The 21,056-nt window shown below is 44.1% G+C and overlaps 1 protein-coding gene across 2 annotated transcripts in view; it reads right to left on the bottom strand.

Moving 5' to 3' along the window:
* Window positions 1-21,056, bottom strand: part of NAALADL2 (N-acetylated alpha-linked acidic dipeptidase like 2) — a 2,111,880-nt gene that overhangs the window by 583,476 nt on the left and 1,507,348 nt on the right. The window contains exon 10 of one of the 2 annotated variants that reach the window (XM_073626241.1): window positions 19,373-19,513. The exons of the other annotated variant lie outside the window; for it this stretch is intronic. Coding sequence (XP_073482342.1) covers window positions 19,373-19,513 — 141 coding nt within the window. The remainder of the gene's footprint in view (window positions 1-19,372; window positions 19,514-21,056) is intronic. 2 annotated transcript variants of the gene reach the window in all.

The raw sequence follows: 21,056 nt of genomic DNA, 5'->3' as shown, positions 1-21,056 counted from the left end.
TCTTTCGAAACTAAGCCTAGGATGGTTTTTCCCCCATATAAATTCGCTGCATGCCCTGCGGTATGATGCAAAGAAGGCTTGCGGTAGCCTTATGGGGACTGTTTGCAAAACATATAGTATTCTTGGTAGAATGTTCATTTTGATTATTGAAGTTTTCCCAAACCAGGAATAGAGTCCCGTTGACCAGGATTTAAGATCTTTTTGAATTTGTTGGAGGATCGGTATATAGTTTTTGAGATAAAGATCGGAAAGGTGTGTCGGTATGCGGATCTCTAGGTAGGTAATCGCATCACGAGTCCACTTGAAGGGGAAGTTAGATTGACATGTTTCTAAGGTCTCTTTCTGTAAGGACACGTTCAGGGCTTCTGATTTTGTGAAGTTGATTTTTAGGTTGGTCAGGAGGTTGAACATATTAAGGTCCTTAAGTAAGTTGGGTAGTGTAATGTGAGGTTCAGTCAAATATAAGAGAATGTCGTCTGCGAAAGCAGATTGCTTGTATGTAGTCTGTGATATGGAGACACCTTTGATGTCTGGATTAGATCGAAGACGTTGAAGGAGTGGCTCTAAGGTAAGGATGAATATTAACGGGGAAAGTGGGCATCCCTGACATGTCCTGTTTGACATGGAGAAGGCATTCGATAGGTGTCCATTAACACGGACCTGTGCGGTGGGGGAAGCATAGAGGGCCATTATAAATTGTAACATACGGTCTCGTATACCGATCTTTTTAAGTACTTCCTCCATATAGTCCCACGCCACCCTATCGAATGCCTTCTCCGCGTCCAGCGACAGGAAGAACCCTTGCTTTTGTTGTGAAGTTAACCATTTGTGTATGTTGATTGCCTTTGTAGTGTTGTCTCTAGCCTCCCTGCCAGGTATAAAACCCACCTGGTCAAGTGAGATGAGGTTCGGCAGGAAAGGCAGGAGACGATTAGCTAATATCTTGGCGTATATTTTGAGATCAACATTCAATAAGGAGATAGGGCGGTAGTTCGATACCTTAGAGGCATCTTTATTGGGCTTAGGTATTACCGTTACATGCGCCGTTAGTAGGTCTCTAGGTGGGGGATTGTCTGAAGACAAGGAATTGGACGCCTGCAGGAAATGTGGTTTGAGGGTTTCAGTGTAAGTTTTGTAATATCCGGTCGTTAGACCGTCTGGGCCGGGGCTCTTACCAGTCTTCAATTGTTTTAGAACCATGTCCATTTCAGCTGGGGATATGGGTCTTTCCAGATCGGTTGCTTCAACAATCGATATGTGCTTAGGGCAATATTTTGTGAGAAAATCCTGGATGGCTTTTGTTCTGTGGGTGTTTACCCTCTGTGTGTTGGGGGTATGTAGGTTGTACAGCTGGGAATAATAGTGTACAAATTGTCCGGCTATTTGATCATTGGAAACTAATCGTTTCCCAGTAGGGTCTATAATTGAGTGGATCGTTGTTTTTGCTTTTTTGGTCTGGAGCGCTCTAGCCAAGATTTTGCCCGATTTATTGCCGTACTCATAGAATATTTTTTGAGATAGGATATAATTGCGTTTTGTTTGTTTGTGAAGAGCTTCTAAAAGGTCAGATCTAGCTTTGAGCAGTTCCGGGAGATTTGTCATTGCTAGGGAGTTTTTGTGTGCTCTTTCTAAGGATTGTATCCGTGAAGTCAATGTATTTATGTGCTCCTGTCTTTCCTTTCTACGTTTGGCTGAGAGTGCAATTAGTTCTCCTCGAATGGTGCATTTATGTGCTTCCCATCTCATCAAAGGTGAAACATCCGGGGAGTCATTTTCCTTAAAGTAAAGCAAGAGGCGTTCTTGTATGGTTGTCATGGTTGCGGTATCCGTGAGAAGCGAGGGATCCAGGCGCCAAATATGGGGTCGGGGCATAGTGTGTGAAAATGCTAGCGTCATGGAAATTGGGTGGTGATCTGAAAGATACATGGGGTCAATGGTGGTTGTCATAAGCATCGGCAGGTCCCTTTGCGAAAGGAATAGATAGTCGAATCGAGAGTATCTGTTGTGAGGAGTCGAGTAGAAAGTGAAATCTTTCTCGTTCGGGTGAAGTGTGCGCCAGGAGTCGTGTAGTGATAGTTCTTTCAGTTGTGATTTAATTGCACGTAGCGCGCTATATGGTAGGCTGGAGGAGCCGGTCGAGGTATCGTGTAATGGGTTCAGAGGAATGTTGAAGTCTCCTCCTAGTATAAGAATGCCGTCTTGGAACAAAGTGAGTTTTTGTACGGTGGACCTGAAGAAGGGTACTTGTTTCGTGTTGGGTGCATAAATGTTGGCCAAGGTTATTCGTTTTCCGTGAAGTGTGCCTTTGACAAAAAGGTATCGTGCTTCCGTGTCTATGCAAGTATCTGTAACGTGAAACGGGCAATTTTTAGCAAATAGGATGGAGACTCCTTTTGATTTTGTGGAGTTATTAGTTGCGTGTATGAAGGTTGGGAAGTGATAGTTGGAGAGTTTGGGGGTGGAGCCTGTTCTAAAATGTGTCTCCTGGAGAAAGACAATGTCCGCTTTGTTTTTATGTAGGGAAAGTAATAACTGAGAGCGTTTTTCAGGGATGTTAAGTCCCCGTATATTTAGGGATATTACATTGATAGCTTTATTTTTGGCTGATGGTATTTGCGGCATTTTGCTGTTGTGTTTAAAATTTAGATGTGCTGGTTAATGAGGACTGGAGGACTTTGTATAGCTGTGAGGCTCTGCCGGAGGAGGAAGAGGAGGGAGTTAGAAAGGGGATTAGACTGAAATAGCAGAGAATTTGCGTCTTTAGAGGGGTGGGTATGAAAACACTTAGGGGTTTGAGAACGTGTATGGGGGACTAAGAGTGCGTTACCGTTGTGTTGAAGTCCAATGCGTAAGGGAGTGGAAATGGTCGGGTGTCTTCGCGTGTGGATGTGGTCGTTTCCGGCGATCAGCGAGATCCTGCTCGCTGATCCGTGGAGAATGACTACCTGTACTCAGGTATGTCCGGAGTGAATCCGCGGCGTGTAATGAAGTCTGATATGTAGAGCAGCAAAGGTGTTTGTGGGCGCCACTGAGGTGAGGCACGGCTGAAATCGGTATGAGGAGGTGTGTTTTCGAAGAGGAGAGGCTACCCGCTTGACAGGGAGGAGATGTGAGCTTATGTAGGAGGTCTAAACTTGTGCTAAACTAATGTAATAATTGAATCTGGGTGTGGTATGAGTCGGTGGGAGGATTATTAAATATTGGGATCAGAGGTGATAGAGCAATGATGTAGGCAAGCAAAATATTTGTCGGGAGGTATCTATAAATCAGAAAAAGAGTGTCGTCTGAATGTGAAATCCGCGTGCCCCTGGTTCGTGACACTCTCTTTTCAGGGAGCCTTCTAGGCAAGAGTCAACTAATGCTTGTCTCGTAAGTAATACATGGATTTAGATTACCATATGTATAAAAGAATCCTAGGCAAACCTTAAAAGTGACAAAATATTAATAGACTTAAACTAAACAAACCTCATAACCGTGGAATCCCATACATGACATGCTGTCAACCTTGGTCTAACCTGAGTGGACTGAGTTAGCTGCTACTCTCTGTGCTGGGTGTGTAAGTCCTAGCCCTGTGGCTTAACTGGTCAAGGGTCAATAAGATGTGCGCATCATCTGAGGCATGTTGCGTCGATCTACCGGGCCATCCGCTGGAAGGAATGAGCCTGGAGATCGAAGCAAGTGGGCACAGGAGCCACGCATCAACCACGTCCGGGGTTACATAGATATGTGTAGTAACATCCGAAGCGTATATAGTCTGGGTGGCGTCTAAACTCCCACAATACTGTGTGCACAATAGGATCCAGCAGGTATATCAGTCTACTACGTCTCAGGTCAACAGCGCTTGCGTCAGTGGAGGTACTCTATTCTGTGGGAAGTGAACTGGAGCAGTGAGGTCAGTAAGCCTATCAGCCATCTGTGAGGGATGATGTCTTGCTTTGATGTTTTCCATTTTCAGCAGAGCCTTGTTTATAATGTTTTAATACAACTGAGGTTAAGCAAAATGTCCTCTACGGGTCTTGCTATCTGAATAAATTTGTATGTTGTCGGAGCTTGTGGGTAATATGATGCATCTGGGGTATCTCCCATCGCCCGTGAGCGTAGGAGAAGTCATGTAACTGCTTATCGACTCAATTATGAGTCCATCGAAATAGAAAGTCGGTACTAGGACCCTAGATCATAATTATATATATTCAATCTATCAATATTGTTTCATAGGAGGTGATGATCCGTGGGAAACGCGTCCCCCTTACTTATACACAGCAAGTGGGGTAGCTGGGATAGTGTCTAACTTAAGTGTGTCAGTGCGATAGGCAATTGCGATCACAGCGAGCTGTGTGTAGGGCTATAGCCATGAGAAATCTGAGCAAACCTGTAGCGCTTCGCTCCTAGCCGTGTGCTCGGAACATCTGTTATGTATTGTTCAATTGTAGTAATATACTGTATACGTTCTCGTACAACATTCCCGCGGATCATCACTCCACTCAGCCCTGTCTAGTCATGTCTAGAGTAGATATACTGTTAGGTAAAGGATAACATAAGGAACTAAAAGGTGGGTAACAGCATGAGGGCTAAGACTTATCATGTGATTAATAGTGCTTAGTGGTCTCCCTCCCCCTCAGCTTAAAGCGAGTGTGAGTGAGGTTTCAGAGCAAGAAAGGATACGTTGACTTTGTGCACAAAAATGTCAGGCATGACCAAAGCCGTGTGTGTAGAACTGTCATTTCTTGAGAGTTCTTGGTTTCTTCCTGCGGTGAAGACACTTTTGACCCGCAGCTCCCGCGTCCGCATACATCAGTATTCGGTGTGGTTTCAATCTCATCGTTGTTAATGTAGCGTTCTGAGCAGACTGGGAAAGTCCGGTACAGGTGCTTAGGGCTGTAGGGAGATTGGAAGTTAGCAGCTAGTGTTCACAAAGCAGGATACAAACCAGGGAAAAACTGGAACAGAACTTAGTGTAACCCTTGAAACGAGTGGCAGCGAGTAAATCGAATCTCCGTTTATCGCACACTCTGGCGTCGCTGATCAGTGGTCCCGGCGTGCTCTCCTGGTCTGCGGGGTGTCCAGCGGGTTGACCTCTATCCGAGCCTGGCGTATGGAGATGTAGTCTTGCTTCGGATGGAGATCGCTGCCGCCTGTAGTGGAGTGGCTGAGTGTCCATCGGTTCGCTTTCAGGCGGGTGTTTTCTGGACGCCGGAGGGCGGAATTCCGCATACCATTCGGGCACATCCGTGAACGGTATATTTAGGGTGTCGCAAAAATAACGTAGATCTTCTGGCACTCTTAGTAGTGCTGTGCGACCTTGATAGGATGCTGACAGGCCGAAGGGAAATTTCCATCTGTATGGGATTTCCTTGGAACGTAGTACTTCCAGCAGGGGGCGCAGTTCTCTCCGACGTTGTAGTGTAATCGTTGAGAGGTCTTGAAAAATGCGTATTGTGTGATAGCTTTGTAGCTATTCGGGCCTTTCGCAAAAGTTCTTCTTTCAGTTGATAATCTATAATGTGACAAATCACATCCCTAGGTGGGTCTGCTTCTCTCCCCGTGGGCGTAGGGCGCGGTGTATGCGTTCCATGCCTATGGGGGTGGTGGGGGGTTTGTCCAGGAGGCCGTTAAAGAAGCTAGAGACCTCTGCTTGGAGCCTGTCAGCTTCAATGGATTCCGGCAGGCCTCTCACCCGCAGGTTATGGCGCCTGCCGCGATTGTCCAGATCCTCCATGTGTCGATTCATGTCCCGCAGCTGTAGGATGTGTGTATCCAGGACCTGACACGTACGGCGGAGCACAGTGGAGTGGGTTGTGGTCGTCTTCTCCACATCCTGGACTCTGCTTGCTATCGCTTGAATGTCGATTTTGAGATCTGTTTTTGAGAGCTGTTAGAGCTGCCGTGAGGGTGTTTTTAATATCCAGCGCTACTGAGTGCAAGTCCTGGAGGCTGGGTTGTGAATTCGGCGTGAGAATCACCGCTCCGTTGTCTGGGGGCGATCTGCTTTCTGCCGTTGGGCCTGCCATCTGAGGTAAGCCTCTTGCAGGCGCCATGTTGCCAGAATGGGAGCGGAACATTTCTGGTATATTCTGGCTGCTCCTGCCAGTCAAGTCGCGAGGGGACCTTGATCTGGAAGTGGAGGAGCTGCGGGATGAAGTCCCCATGTTTTCTGCGTGGTAGGGTGGATAAGTAACCTCCGTTATAGTTATTAAGTCCTCTCTGCCAGCGGGAGCAAAAGACTTAAGCTGCCATCTTCTCCCGAGGTCAGGCCACGCCCCCCAATATATACATTTTCTATATTTTTTTCTCTATTTTTTTTCTATATTTTTCTACATCCTCTCCCATTTATAAGCCTACAACTCCCACAATATCCAAATCCTCCGATCCTCATTCCCATTTTCATCTCATCATTTCCACTTATTTTTATTATTATTTTTCCTTTTTTCTTCATTTTCTCATTTTTTTCAAATTTTTTTCCCTGCATCTTATCGTCCAGGTGGTATACATGTATCTACACATATATTCCTTTTTCTTCCCATGCCCATGACATCATCCCACTCCACCCTCCCACTTCTCATCCCGTCCTCATCCACCTCATAGCATTTGCCTTTTAATAGCACATATCCATGTATCCCGTCCCTCTGCTGCTCTCTCTTTCCCCCTCCCTTCACACACATCTTCACCCCCTTGCTTTTCCTCCTTGTCTTCTCTACTCTCCACCCCCTATTCTGTCATCATTCGACTACACCATACTGATAGAGCCTCTCTAACACACAGTCTACCCCTCCCATGGATCCCCAAAGCCCAATACGAGGTAGGCGGGGCCATGAGGCGATTGGCCCGCCCGCCCTTCTTAAACCTTTTGCAAAATGAATGAACACTATGCCTGATGAAGGAGCACGCATGCTCCGAATGCGTGCACGCCCATAGCGTCACTGGAACATGGGAAACACAACAACAAAACAGACGATCCTCGCTGTCCCTCTCTCAACCCAGCCTGTGACACTGGTTACCACCGGCGCCACCAGATGGGACAAGAGACAAATGAAACACACTCCAGCACATAGGATCGCCCCCTGTGGAGCCCTGCTGCCCACCACACAGCCTACCCGGGTGGATTTTTATCTGATGTGCCTGTATCTATCCTACTCTGAGTGAGAGCATTTCAACTTGTGATAAAATGTATATGTTTCAATACTGCACTTAGGTTGGCGCTGCTTCTCTTCTTTTTTAAAAATGTAAGGGGGTCTGAATACTTTCCGTCCCCACTGTATAGTGTTATATACAGTACTACATTTAGTGGTGTATATTGTCTTTTTCAGGACTATTTTTTTTAGCATGTCAGTGGGAAGTTCTGTCTTTGTGTTGACGCTGGACTTCCTTTTTTGTGGGCATTCAGTAGCTGTTTTTTTTTCTTTAATTGTAGTTAGTATTTACATCATTTTTTATTTGTTCAGTTTAAAAAAAGTGGTTTATTTTGCTTATAGTGTTTTAGGGTTGGTGTTTTGGGTATTTTTGTTTATTAACCATTTTGTCCTTCAGCTCTATTTAATTTGTGGTTAATTTTGTTAGGGTGCATATATATATATATATATATATATATATATATATATATATAGAGAGAGAGAGAGAGAGAGAGAGAGAGAGAGAGAGAGAGACAGAGACAGAGAGAGAGAGATCAGAGGCATACCTAGAACCTTCAGGGCCCCGGTGCAAGAAGCCATGATGGGCCCCCCTTCCATCCGAGCCCTGGGCTTCCAAGTTTGGAAGGGTGTCCATGGACATCCTCCCAGAGCCCTGGGGCATGCATCCAGCATAATCACAGTGGCCCTTTACCATGTGATCATCTGATTACATCTAAACAGACTTGCCGGTTATCCACAGCCCTTTCCTCCCACGCTGTGTCTGTGTGAGGAAAGGACTTCCGTTAACCATCAAAATTGTCAGTAAATTGTTTACACTGATAATCAGTGCCCCAATCATCAGTGCCACCTATCAGTGCTCATCAATGCCACCTATTAGTAGGGATGGGCGAATACCGAACAATATGCGGTGTTCGAGGTAAATTCGAAAGCCGTTGGAACACCGTTAAAGTCTATGGGACATTAACATGAAAAGTGCTCATTTTAAAGGCTTATATTCAAGTTATTGTCATAAAAAGTGTTTTGGGATCTGGGTCCTGTCCAGGGGACATGTATCAATGCAAAAACATTTTTTAAAAACAGACTTTTTTTGGGAGCAGTGATTTTTTTAATGCTTAAAGTGAAACAATAAAATTGAAATATTTCTTTAAATATCATGCCTGGGGGGTGTTTATAGTATGCCTGTAAAGTGGCACAGTTTTCTCATGTTTAGAACAGTACTGCAGCAAAATGACATTTCTAAAGGAAAATTTTTCATTTAACCACTTAAGGACCAAGCCTCTTTTTGAGATTTGTTGTTAAAAACTGTTTTTTTTGCTAGAATTTACTTAGAACCCCCAACATTATACATTTTTTTTCAAACACCCTAGAGAATAAAATGGAGGTCGTTGCAATACTTTCTATCATACCATATTTGAGCAGGGATCTTACAAGTGCACTTTTTTCGGAAAAAATACACTTTTTTAATTAAAAAATAAGTCAAATGAAAAGTTAGCCCATTTTTTTTTTATATTGTGAAAAATAATGTTAAAATTGATACCCACCATGTCATGCTTCAAAATTGCACCCGCTCATGGAATGGCGACAAACTTTTACCCTTAAAAATATCCATAGGCGACGTTTACAAAATTTTACAGGTTGCATGTTTTGAGTTAATATATGGTAGACGTTCCGCGCTACCCCCGACTGTGATAAACCAATGTTTAAATTAGTGAAACTATATTTTAAAAGTGCATAAAAAACACACAAAATCGCAAATATATGAAACATAAATAATCCTGAGTGCTGCAACTAAAAAACCTTGAACATGAGGTTTTGTACAGTATAAAGAAAAAAGTTCAGTGCGCTACTCAAATTAAAACCAAATAGTAATGTGATTTTAAAGAAATGAAAAAATTATAGTTCATATGGAAAATAATGGCATCATAAACCGGAGGTGTGATTCCTCTTTAAGTCTTCAGTAAATCTTCTATGGATCTTCTAAGACAGTGCAGAAATAGGAAAAGGGGGCTGCTTACCAGATTTGATGGATCCCCACCACAGAGATCATGCGAGCCTGAACAAAACTCCTCTCGGGGTCAGGAACAGCTGGTCTTTGAGTAGAGACAGAGAGACAGACTTCCCTCCACGCCTGGTAGTTGAAATTTCAGAGGTGGCAATCAGGAATAGGGATGAGCTTCGAGTTCGAGTCGAACTCATGTTCGACTTGAACATCGGCTGTTCGCCATTTCGCCGAACAGCGAACAATTTGGGGTGTTTGCGGCAAATTCGAAAGCCGCGGAACACCCTTTTAAAAGTCTATGGGAGAAATCAAAAGTGCTCATTTTAAAGGCTAATTTGCATGGTATTGTCCTAAAAAGGGTTTGGGGACCTGGGTCTTGCCCCAGAGGACATGTATCAATGCAAAAAAAAGTTTTAAAAACTGCAGTTTTTCCGGGAGCAGTGATTTTAATAATGCTTAAAGTCAAACAGTAAAAGTGTAATATTCCTTTAAATTTCGTACCTGGGGAATGTCTATAGTATGCCTGTAAAGGGGCGCATGTTTCCCGTGTTTAGAACAGTCTGACAGCAAAATGACATTTCAAAGGAAAAAAAGTCATTTAAAACTACTTGCGGCTATTATTGAATTGCCGGTCCAACAATACACATAAAAGTTCCCACAGGGAAACCCCAAACCAAAATTGAAAAAAAAAACTGGCGTGGGGGTCCCCCTAAATTCCATACCAGGCCCTTCAGGTCTGGTATGGATATTAAGGGGAAAAAATGATGTAGGGGTCCCCCTCAAAATTCATACGATTTTAAGGGGAACCCCGCACCAAAATTAAAAAAAAAATTATCCAAGCACACAACCTGGCAGGAAAAGAGGGGGGGATGAGAGAGCACCCCCCTCCTGAACCGTACCAGGCCACATGCCATCAACATTGGGAGGGTGCTTTGGGGTAGCCCCCCAAAGCACCTTGTTCCCATGTTGATGAGGACAAGGGCCTAATCCCCACAACCCTTGGCCGGTGGTTGTGGGGGTCTGCAGGTGGGGGGCTTATTGGAATCTGGAAGCCCCTTTAACAAGGGGACCCCCAGATCCCGGCCCCCCTGTGTGAAATGGTAAGGGCCTACCATTTCACAAAAAAACTGTCAAAAATGTTAAAAATGACAAGAGACAGTTTTTGACAATTCCTTTATTTAAAGTCTTCTTTTTTCCATCTTCTATCTTCTTTCTTCTATCTTCCTTTGGTTTCTTCCTCCATCTTCTTCTTCCTCCGATCCTCTGCTTCTTTCTCTGGTGTTCTCATCTGGCATCTCCCTCCGTGCCATCTTCTTCTCTTAATCTTATCTTCATCTTCTTTTCCGACCGCTCCGCATCCATGATTGGATGGAAGGCTCCCACTGTGTGACGCTTCTCTCTTCATCTTTTTCTCTTTATCTTCTTCTCTTCATCTTCTTGTCTTCATCTTCTTTTCGGGCCGCTCTGCATCCATGATAGCATGGAGGGAGAGTCCCGCTGTGTGATGCTTCTCCTCTTCCGACGGTTCTTAAATAACGGGGGCGGAGCCACCCGGTGACCCCGCCCCCCTCTGACGCACGGGGACTTGACGGGGACTTCCCTGTGGCATTCCCCGTGATGTCAGAGGGGGGCAGGGTCACCTGCGTTACCGTTTGACAGGTGTACCATCCCAGTCAAACTCCCCACCTGCCACTGTCCTCGGAGCGGGTCAAACTCCTATAGCCTCCTCTCCCAGTCGATGCCTGTTTAGGAGAAACGTAGCATTGGGTGGAGCCAGAGGACCTGACATCACCACACTCTCAGCTGATCGGCATCGGCGTCGGCTGTGTTTTTTAACTGCAACGGTGTTTTACCCTGCCAATGCTTTGATGTCAGTTGTCCATTCATGGATTAAAGCATTTTAAACTACTGCACAGTGAAGCGCCTCTTTTTCTTTTAAAATATATCATTTCCTGCTACGAGTGGTCTTGCTGGAGCAGCTAATAGAGGAGAGTGTTCCTGATTGCCTTCTCTGAAATTTCAACTACCAGGCATGGAGGGAAGTCTGTCTCTACTCAAAGACCAGCTGTTCCTGACCCCAAGAGGAGTTTTGTTCAGGCTCGCATGATCTCTGTAGTGGGGATCCATCAAATCTGGTAAGCAGCCCCCTTTTCCTATTTCTGCACTGTCTTAGAAGATCCATAGAAGATTTACTGAAGACTTAAAGAGGAATCACACCTCCGGTTTATGATGCCATCATTTTCAATATGAACTAAAATTTTTTCATTTCTTTAAAATCACATTACTATTTGGTTTTAATTTGAGTAGCGCACTGAACATGTTTTGAGTTACAGAGGAGGTCTAGGGTTGCTCTCGCTCTACCGTTCATGGCAATACCTCACATGTGTGGTTTGAACACCGTTTTTATATGTGGGCGCTACTCATATATGCGTTTGCTTCTGCATGCAAGCTAGGCGGGACGGGGAACACTTAAAAAAAAACATTTCTTATTTATTTGACTTTTTATTTTTTACTTTTACACTGTTCTTTTTTTTAAAAAATGTGTCACTTTTATTCCTATTACAAGGAATGTAAACATCCCCCCGTAATAGAATAAAGCATGACAGGCTCTCCTAAAGATGAGATCTGGGGTCAAAAAGACCTCAGACTTTATATTTACACTAAAATGCAAAAAAAAAAAAAAATTGTCATTAAAAACAAAAAACAAAATGGCCCTTTAAGATCTATGAGTGGAAGTGACGTTTTGACGTTGCTTCTGCCCTGCAATGGTATGGAGATGAGTGGGGGCCATCTTCCCCTTACTTGTCTCCATACCCAGCAAGGGAGAAGATCCCATCGCCTTCGCTGCTGCCGAAGGCTCCGGTAAGCGTTGGAGGGCACGGGAGCACAGCGGTAGGGCCCTCCCGCCACCAATAAAAGTGACCTTGTGGCAAATCCGCCACAGAGACCACTTTTATCTGAAAGCGGATCGCCAGCCAAAGAAGAGGATACCAGGGTTATGACAGCTAGCTGCTGCCATAACAATGATATTCCTCTTCAAAGTTAGGATGTATATCGGGGTGCGGTGGTCCGTAAGTGGTTAAAACTGATTGCGGCTGTAATGAATGGTCGGGTCTCAGCAATATAGATAAAACTCATTGAAAAAAATGGCATGGGGTCCCCCCAGTCCATTACCAGGCCCTTTGAGTCTGGTATGAATATTAAGAGGAACCCCGTAACCAAAAATTTAAAAAAACGTGCGTGGGGTCCCCCCCATGATCCATACAAGGCCCTTCAGGTTTGGAATGGAAATTAAGGGGAACCCGGTGCCAAATTAAAAAAATGGAGTAGGGGTCCCCCAAAATCCATACCAGACCCTTAACTGAGCGTGCAACCTGGCAGGCCACAGGAAAGGGATGAGAGAGCGCCCCCCTCCTGAACCGTACCAGACCACATGCCCTCAACATGGGGAGGGTGCTTTGGGGTCTGACCCCAAAGCACCTTGTCCCCATTTTGATGGGGACAAGGGCCTCATCACCACAACCCTTGCCCGGTGTTTGTGGGGGTATGTGGGTGGGGGGCTTATCGGAATTTGGAAGCCCCCTTTAACAAGGGGACCCCCAGATCCTGGCCACCCTCCATGTGAATTGGTAACGGGTATATTATACCCCTACCATATCACAAAAAAAGTGTCAAAATGGCACTATGACAAGAACTTGCATATAAGCCTTTTAAATGAGCACTTTTGATTTTTCATGTTCGTGTCCCATAGACTTTAACGGTGTTCGTGTGTTCTGCCAAATTTTTTGCCTGTTCGGATGTTCTGATGCGAACCGAACCAGGGGGTGTTCAGCTATTAGTGCCCATCAATGACACCTATTAGTGCCCATCAATGCTGCCTATCAGTGCTCATCAATGCCACCAATCAGTGATCATCAATGCCACCTAACAGCATCCATCGGTGCCACCTATCAGTGCTCTTCAATGCTGCCCATCAGTGCTCACCAATGCTGCCTATCAGCGTCTATCAGTGCTCATCAATGCTGCCTATCAGTGCTCATCAGTGCCACCTATCAGTATCTATCAGTGCCACCTATCAGTGCTCAATGCCCATCAGCGCTGCCTATCAGTGCTCGCCAATGCTGCCTATGAGTTATGCCTATCAGTGCTCATCAATACCACCTATCAGAGCTCATCAATGCTGCCTGAGCTTTGCCTATCAGCGTTCATCAGTGCCCATCAGTGCAGACTATGAGTTCTGCCTATCTGTGCTCATCAATGCACCAGAGTGCCACCTATCAGTGCCCATTAATGTCACCTATCACTGCTCATTAGTGCAGCCTACCAGTGCACATTAGTACCTTCTATCAGTGCTGCCTATCAGTGCTCATCAATGCAGCCTATCTGTGCCCATGAGTGCCTCCTATCAGTGCTCATCAGTGCCTCCTATCAGTGCCATCTATCAGTGCCCATCAATGCCTCCTATCAGTGCTCATCAGCACCTCCTATCAGTGCCCATCAGTGCCTCCTATCAGAGCTCATCAATGCCTCCATTCAGTACTCATCAGTGCCATCTGCCTTCTTAGCACGGCTCTGAGCTGACAGCATCTATCTCATGGAACAGCACAGAGCCGGCATTGACAGTTCTATCTCCCCCTCAGTCCTCTCTCATATGGGATGAGTCTTGAGACAAGACACAGCCAATCTGCTCCCCCTTCCCCCCTCTCCTGTGTGTACTCCGCAGGCAGTCAAGTGTGAAGCCAACAAGCTCACACTTCCCGCTAAGCACACAGGAGAGGGGAGGGCGCAGAGAGGGGAGCAAATCACCTGTGTCTTGTCTCAAGACTCATCCCGTGCAAGCGAGGATGGACTGAGGGGTAGATAGAACTGTCAATGCCAGCTCTGTGCTGTTCCATGAGGTAGACACTTTATGCATTATTAAAATCACTGCTCCCGAAAAAACTGACATTTTTAAAACTTTTTTTGCATTGATCCATGTCCCCTGGGGCAGGACCCAGGTCCCCAAACACTTTTTATGACAATAACTTGCATATAAGCCTTTAAAATTAGCTGGGCTTGAGGGTGGCTGGGGATGTACTTCTACTTATGTTCCAGCAGCTGGGAAAGAAAAACTTGCCTGCTAAGTGCTAGACCTGGAGATGACAGGGTGGGGTAGGAAGAATCAGAGCAAGGTTGCAGCCTATGCTACGCCCTGGGACTAGGACTATGAGGATAGCTGTGGAATCCTAAGGATGGTACCCCCAAGTGTGGTCATATGCGTTTGCCCTATTACCTTAAGGTAAAGGGCCATTACCTACCTGTGTGTGTGAACACGAAGAGGTGCACTATCTGTTATCCGAGCACTACACTACAATTGATGCATGTTAGGACACTGCTGTCACTTATGAAGGAAGAACTTTTATGTTGAAGCACTTTGATTGTTTGGACATTTTATGGTGCTGCATTTTTTGCTGCATTGCTGCACACAGTCACTTTATGTGTTGCATGTTTGACACACGTTGTAATTCACTCACTTATTATTCCTGCACTTTATTAGGAGCTGGTACTCCCACATTTGCTGCTACCAACCTATTATTTTTTGTTGATATTTTTATTTTATTTTTTATATTTCTTACTTTATTTTTCACTATTTATGAATATTTTTTATGATGGTTTTTTTTGTGTTGTGTGAGTGACTAGCCCCTCACGGGATAGTGAGCAATCACTCTATTTAATAATTATTTTGGGTTACACCTTAACACACGCCACATAAGAGAATCTATTTATATATTTTTATTTTTTATGTTTCACTTAGGATTAGCGCAGCACCACCTACTTTTATCATGGAAGCCCCCTTTAACAAGGGGACCCCTAGATCCCGGCCCCCCCCCTGTGTGAAATGGTAAGGGTTTTGTACCCCTACCATTTCACTAAAAATCTGTCAAAAATGTTCAAAATGACAAGAGACGGTTTTTGACAATTCATTTATTTAAATGCTTCTTCCTTCTTCTTTCTTCTATCTTCCTTCCTCTTCTTCTTCTTCTGGTTCTTCTGGTTCTTCCTCCGGTGTTCTCGTTCAGCATCTCCTCCGCGGTGTCTTCTTCCCTTTTTCTCCTCGGGCCGCTCCGCATCCATGGCATGGAGGGAGGCTCCCGCTCTTCTCTTCATCTCCTTCTCTTCTTCAGCTGCTTCTCTTCTTCATCTTCTTCTCTTCTTCATCTTCTTCTCCGGGCCGCTCCGCACCCATGCTGGCATGGAGGGAGACTCCCGCTGTGTGATGTGTCTCCTCTTCTGATGGTTCTTAAATAACCAGGGGTGGGGCCACCCAGTGACCCCGCCCCCTCTGACGTGACTTGATGGGACTTCCCTGTGACGTCACAGGGAATGCCACAGGGAAGTACCGTCATGTCCCGTGCATCAGAGGGGGGCCACCCCCGTTATTTAAGAGCCGTCAGAAGAGGAGACGCATCACACAGCGGGAGCCTCCCTCCATGCCAGCATGGATACGGAGTGGCCCGGAGAAGAAGATGAAGAAGAGAAGAAGATGAAGAAGAGAAGAAGATGAAGAAGAGAAGAAGAGAAGAGCGGGAGCCTCCCTCCATGCCATGGATGTGGAGGGGCCCGAGGAGAAGAAGGGAAGAAGACACCGCGGAGGAGATGCTGGACGAGAACACCGGAGGAAGAACCAGAAGAACCAGAAGAAGAAGAAGATGAAGGAAGATAGAAGAAAGAAGAAAGCAGAAAGAAGAAAGAAGAAAGAAGAAGCATTTAAATAAAGGAATTGTCAAAAACTGTCTCTTGTCATTTTTAACATTTTTGACAGTTTTTTAGTGATATGGTAGGGGTACTTTTGTACCCCCTTACCATTTCACACAGGGGGGAGGGCCGGGATCTGGGGGTCCCCTTGTTAAAGGGGGCTTCCAGATTCCGATAAGCCCCCTGCCCGCAGACCCCCACAAACACCGGCCAGGGTTGTGGGGATGAGGCACTTGTCCTCATCAACATGGGGACAAGGTGTTTTGGGGGGCTACCCCAAAGCACCCTCCCAATGTTGAGGGCATGTGGCCTGGTACGGTTCAGAAGGGGGGGTGCTCTCTCATCCCCCCCTCTTTTCCTGCGGCCTGCCAGGTTGCGTGCTCAGATAAGGGTCTGGTATGGATTTTTGGGGGGACCCCACGCCGTTTTTTTTTTTAATTTTGGCGCGGGGTTGCCTTTAATATCCATAATATCCATACCAGACCTGAAGGGTCTGGTATGGATTTTAGGGGGACCCCCCACGTCATTTTTTTTCTTAATTTTGGCCGGGGTTCCCATTAATATCCATACCAGACCTAAAGGGTCTGGTATGGAATTTAGGGGGAACCCCCACGGCATTTTTTAAAAGAATTTTGGCTGGGGTTCCCCTTGATATCCATACCAGACCTGAAGGGCCTGGCATGGAATTTAGGGGGACCCCCATGTCATTTTTTTTATAATTTTGGTTCGGGGTTCCCCTGTGGGGAATTCCCATGCCGTTTTTATCAATGAACTTCTATGTGTATTGTCGGATCGGCAATGCAATAGCCGCAAGTAGTTTTAAATGACTTTTTTTCCTTTGAAATGTCATTTTGCTGTCAGACTGTTCTAAACATGGGAAACATGCGTCCCTTTACAGGCATACTATAGACACCCCCCAGCTACGAAATTTAAAGGGATATTACACTTTTATTGTTTCACTTTAAGCATTGCTAAAATCCCTGCTCCCAAAAAAACGGCCGTTTTAAAAACTTTTTTTGCATTGATCCATGTCCCCTGGGGCAGGACCCAGGTCCCCAAACACTTTTTATGACAATAACTTGCATATAAGCATTTAAAATTATCACTTTTGATTTCTCCCATAGACTTTTAAAGGGTGTTCCACGGCATTCGAATTTGCCGCGAACACCCCAAATTGTTCGCTGTTCGGCGAACTTGCGAACAGCCGATGTTTGAGTCGAACATGAGTTCGACTCAAACTCGAAGCTCATCCCTAGTGACCTGCTGCCTAACCTATGACAGAGAATGTTCATATACCTCCCTTACCTGGCCCATATTTTCAACCTGGTAGTGTAATGTTTCCTTAACATTAGTTGCGTGGAACACTGCGATGATTATTATATTTTTGTTTGGGTATATGGTGTATTTATGCCTATTGAATGCAGCTGTTTTTTTTTTTCTTTTGTTAGTGCTGACTTATTTTTAGACCCTGCACATTATAGGTAAGTACTTTGATGCCCCATACACACGGTCGGATTTTCCGATGGAAAATGTCCGATCGGAGCGTGTTGTCAGAAATTCCGACCGTGTGTGGGCTCCATCGGACATTTTCCATCGGATTTTCCGACACACAAAGTTGGAGAGCAGGAGATAAAATTTTCCGACAACAAAATCCGTTGTCGGAAATTCCGATCGTGTGTACACAAATCCGACGGACAAAGTGCCACGCATGCTCAGAATAAATAAAGAGATGAAAGCTATTGGCCACTGCCCCGTTTATAGTCCCGACGTACGTGTTTTACGTCACCGCGTTTAGAATGATCGGATTTTCCGACAACTTTGTGTGACCGTGTGTATGCAAGACAAGTTTGAGCCAACATCCGTCAGAAAAAATCCTAGGATTTTGTTGTCGGAATGTCCGAACAAAGTCCGACCGTGTGTACGGGGCATGAGAGTTTCCATGAGTGTTGAGAGTACAATCAAATCTTCTTAAGCTGCCGTCAAATGTAAAGAGAAATGCATGGGAAAACAAGCGCAAAGTAGAATGAGTATGAAAACACAGTGAGGAGACAATGTATAACAAATGATATATAATGTAAGCCTTGGAATTCATAGCAGATTCATGCTTACTGAAATGGCACAGGTCTGACTTTTTGGTTGTCTTCGAGTGACCTGTAAAAACATTTTAGCTAACTGGGGGTGTGTTGCAGCACATGTATGATACAAATGGATCGGCCTAAAAACAGGCACACTTTGGCCACTCAGGTAGTTACATGAAAAAACTTAAACTGATTGCTAGTCATGCCTGAATCAAGCACCCTTCAAGTTAATAAAGGGCATAAGCAAACTGTAATAAAGCAACTTGTAAACATAAAAGATAGATATTGCATTTTAAGTATAAAATAACTGTCTAAAAATATGTATAGTATCCACAGGGACTGGATTGGGGAAACGTATGGTGAAATGCGTATGGGTATAGGTCCACAGATGCCAAAGTCTGAGAAATACTTGTAAGGAACATTGTACAAGCCAGAGGCCAGGGGTAAAGTCAATCCCTCTTAGACATTTGAGCATTGTACGTCGACTAAACAAAACCATTTATAACCAGTAACAAACTGCTAATGTTCAATACATATAACATAAATAAAGGTCCCAAATAGTTCTAAAAGATAGAAAGAAAAAGATCAGATCTCACCCACCCGGAGGGAACTTAGGTGTAGGTGAAGACGGTTGCCATCTAGCAGATTGAAGGGGTTTGGGATTCTGCATTTGACATTGTTGTAAAAGGATGGCCATCCACTAAGGAATGTGATCCAGCCAGCAAGATAGCTAGAGCAGAGAGATGTCTAGTTTGTTGTAGAGAACATTGAAGGTCCTTTGGAAATCTATGGTATGTGACCATTGCAACTTCCAATGTAACAGATGGGAAACCGTTGTCTATATTTAATGTTACTGAAGCACAGTAGATATAGGAGAGACCTAAAGGTCCATCTAAAAATGAGGTTTTCTGATTTTGGGTCTGGATATGTTTGTAGTTTGAAACCATAAAAGCCCACTTCAAGGACAGTTTAAGTTTTCCTATCCCCTATCAAGTCTCAGAAGGGAAACGGGTGTGACCTTCATAGGTAAAGGTCATGGGAGGAGCAACAAGGTTCAAAAACAAGATACAAGGCAAGATTTTCCAAGGGATCAGACAGGGAGCTGTCTACTATCTCTGGTGGCACAGGGAGAAGAGCTACATTTACAAGTTAAGTATGACTTTCTCCTGCCATGTCCAGGCCACCCAATGTGGTATTAGTTTTACATGAGATGCACCTTTAAAAAAGATGACAGTGGTTAGATCCAGAAACATTTTATAGCAAAGCACACTTGTTAGTAAATTCAGCATTTGTACACTGTATGCCTGCACACATTATGGGTGCATACAAAATACAGTGAAATACTGTGAAGAAAAAAAGAGGATAGGCAATCATTCTTCAGTAATTAGTCCCATAAATTCAGCTACAATCATCATGTTTATATTTTAGAGTACCTTGTTCTTTCTATCTTCAAAAAGAAACTGAACTGTAGGAATTCCAAGTTGATTGATGAAGAAATCAGCATCTCCTTGTGTCTGTATAGAGCTGATGTTGAACTTCTGACAAATGTCTTTCTCAGTACAGCTCATTTGCACCTGAATTTAAAATAAATGGTGTTAATACTTTTACCATTGAATAGAACATATTTATATTGGAAATGGAATGACCAAACAGAAATACAAGTCAGATGTATCTGTTTACTACCTACTAGGCAGTTTTACCCATTGTCACCAAGGCAGAAAGCAATCTGAAATACGGAAATGTACAGCTGTCACGGGGACATTAGTATCTTTTGTAATGGAAACACCTATTAATGTGACAACTGTCTAAGAGGGGAACTCCCCCACTTTCTTTCACTTTTTGTTGCATCTATGGAAACCATAAAGTGGCATTGTTTTATATTAAAAAAATTGCTAAGTTGTTGACATAAAAGGCCACAGAAAATACAAAATGAATACATGAGTACAGGTCAGTCATTGCATTCAAAGATAGTGGTAACATTCTGCAAGACTTGATGCATTTAGTATAATGGTGGGTTATCACAGAGTTACTGGCAAATCTGGTATATGAGAAAACATTGAGATCCAACGTTTTAAAAGGTGGCAGATAATGCAATGTGTTACGTAAACCATTTACAGGTTATGTATTATCTAAACTGTATAGAGGGCATAAGTCTGAGTCTGCTTTCTAGAGAATACAGAACAGGTTAACCAAACAGAAATTCTAGTGATGCACAGGTACATTAAATACTATGTTAACGATGTAAAATAAGATTATCAGTTCCATCTATGTCTTCAAGGGACCCAAAGAACCTGAAAAGTCCTAGTTTATTCAAGTATAAAAGGTGTTAGTTACTGGATTATCATGTGAGTGTCAGATTTTCATACTACATCCCCTAGCCACCCAAGCCCCTGTTTTGCCACATCAGGGAGACCATATACTGGGTTTGTTCAGGCAGCAAGGTATCTGGACAGGTGTAGGGTTTTATGTACCTCTTTTTCATTTATCTCCACACTATGCTATGGTCCTGTATTAAAGCATTATGTTTGAATTGTGATTGTAAGTAGTGGTGAGCTAAGTGTATCTAGGTTCAGTTTGCAGGACATTCGCTAAAATGCTTCAATGTTTGAATGGCTGTCCAAACCCAAATGAAATCACTGGGAACCAAACCTTAAAATAATTTCTGGCAACTTGCCAGGCTTTTAGGTTAGGGTTTGTCAAACAAAGGGCATAGGGAGCTATAGGCTGCCCTGTGACATATATATCAATGCAAAAAAAATGCCCCCCTCCATGGCAGAACCCAGTTACCCATGCCCTTTTTTTGATACAATGTAAAGGCTTGAAAACTGGCTTTAAAATAAGGCAGAGAATAACTACAAGATTTTTCAGTAGACTTCAGTGGGATTTGTGCGCTATATTTGGGGGTTTGTGTATTTCCTCCTGGATTTTTCTAGTATCCAGGAAATCAAACTTTGCTTGGTTCCCTCATCCCTAGAGATAAGCAGCAGAAACTGTAGTGTAATTGAGCTGTAAGGTTTCAGTGGGTGAACCATTGTAGACTCAAGAGTCTAGCTGGGGTATTTAGAGGACTCAGACATCAAGTAGTATGACAAAAAAAAGAAAGACTGTAAACTCCAG

The sequence above is a fragment of the Aquarana catesbeiana genome, linkage group LG04 (genome assembly GCF_042186555.1).
Source record: "Aquarana catesbeiana isolate 2022-GZ linkage group LG04, ASM4218655v1, whole genome shotgun sequence".
NCBI classification, from domain to species: domain Eukaryota; kingdom Metazoa; phylum Chordata; class Amphibia; order Anura; family Ranidae; genus Aquarana; species Aquarana catesbeiana.
The sequence above is the reverse complement of the archived record's forward strand: the minus strand, read 5'-3'. Positions and strand labels throughout refer to the sequence as shown.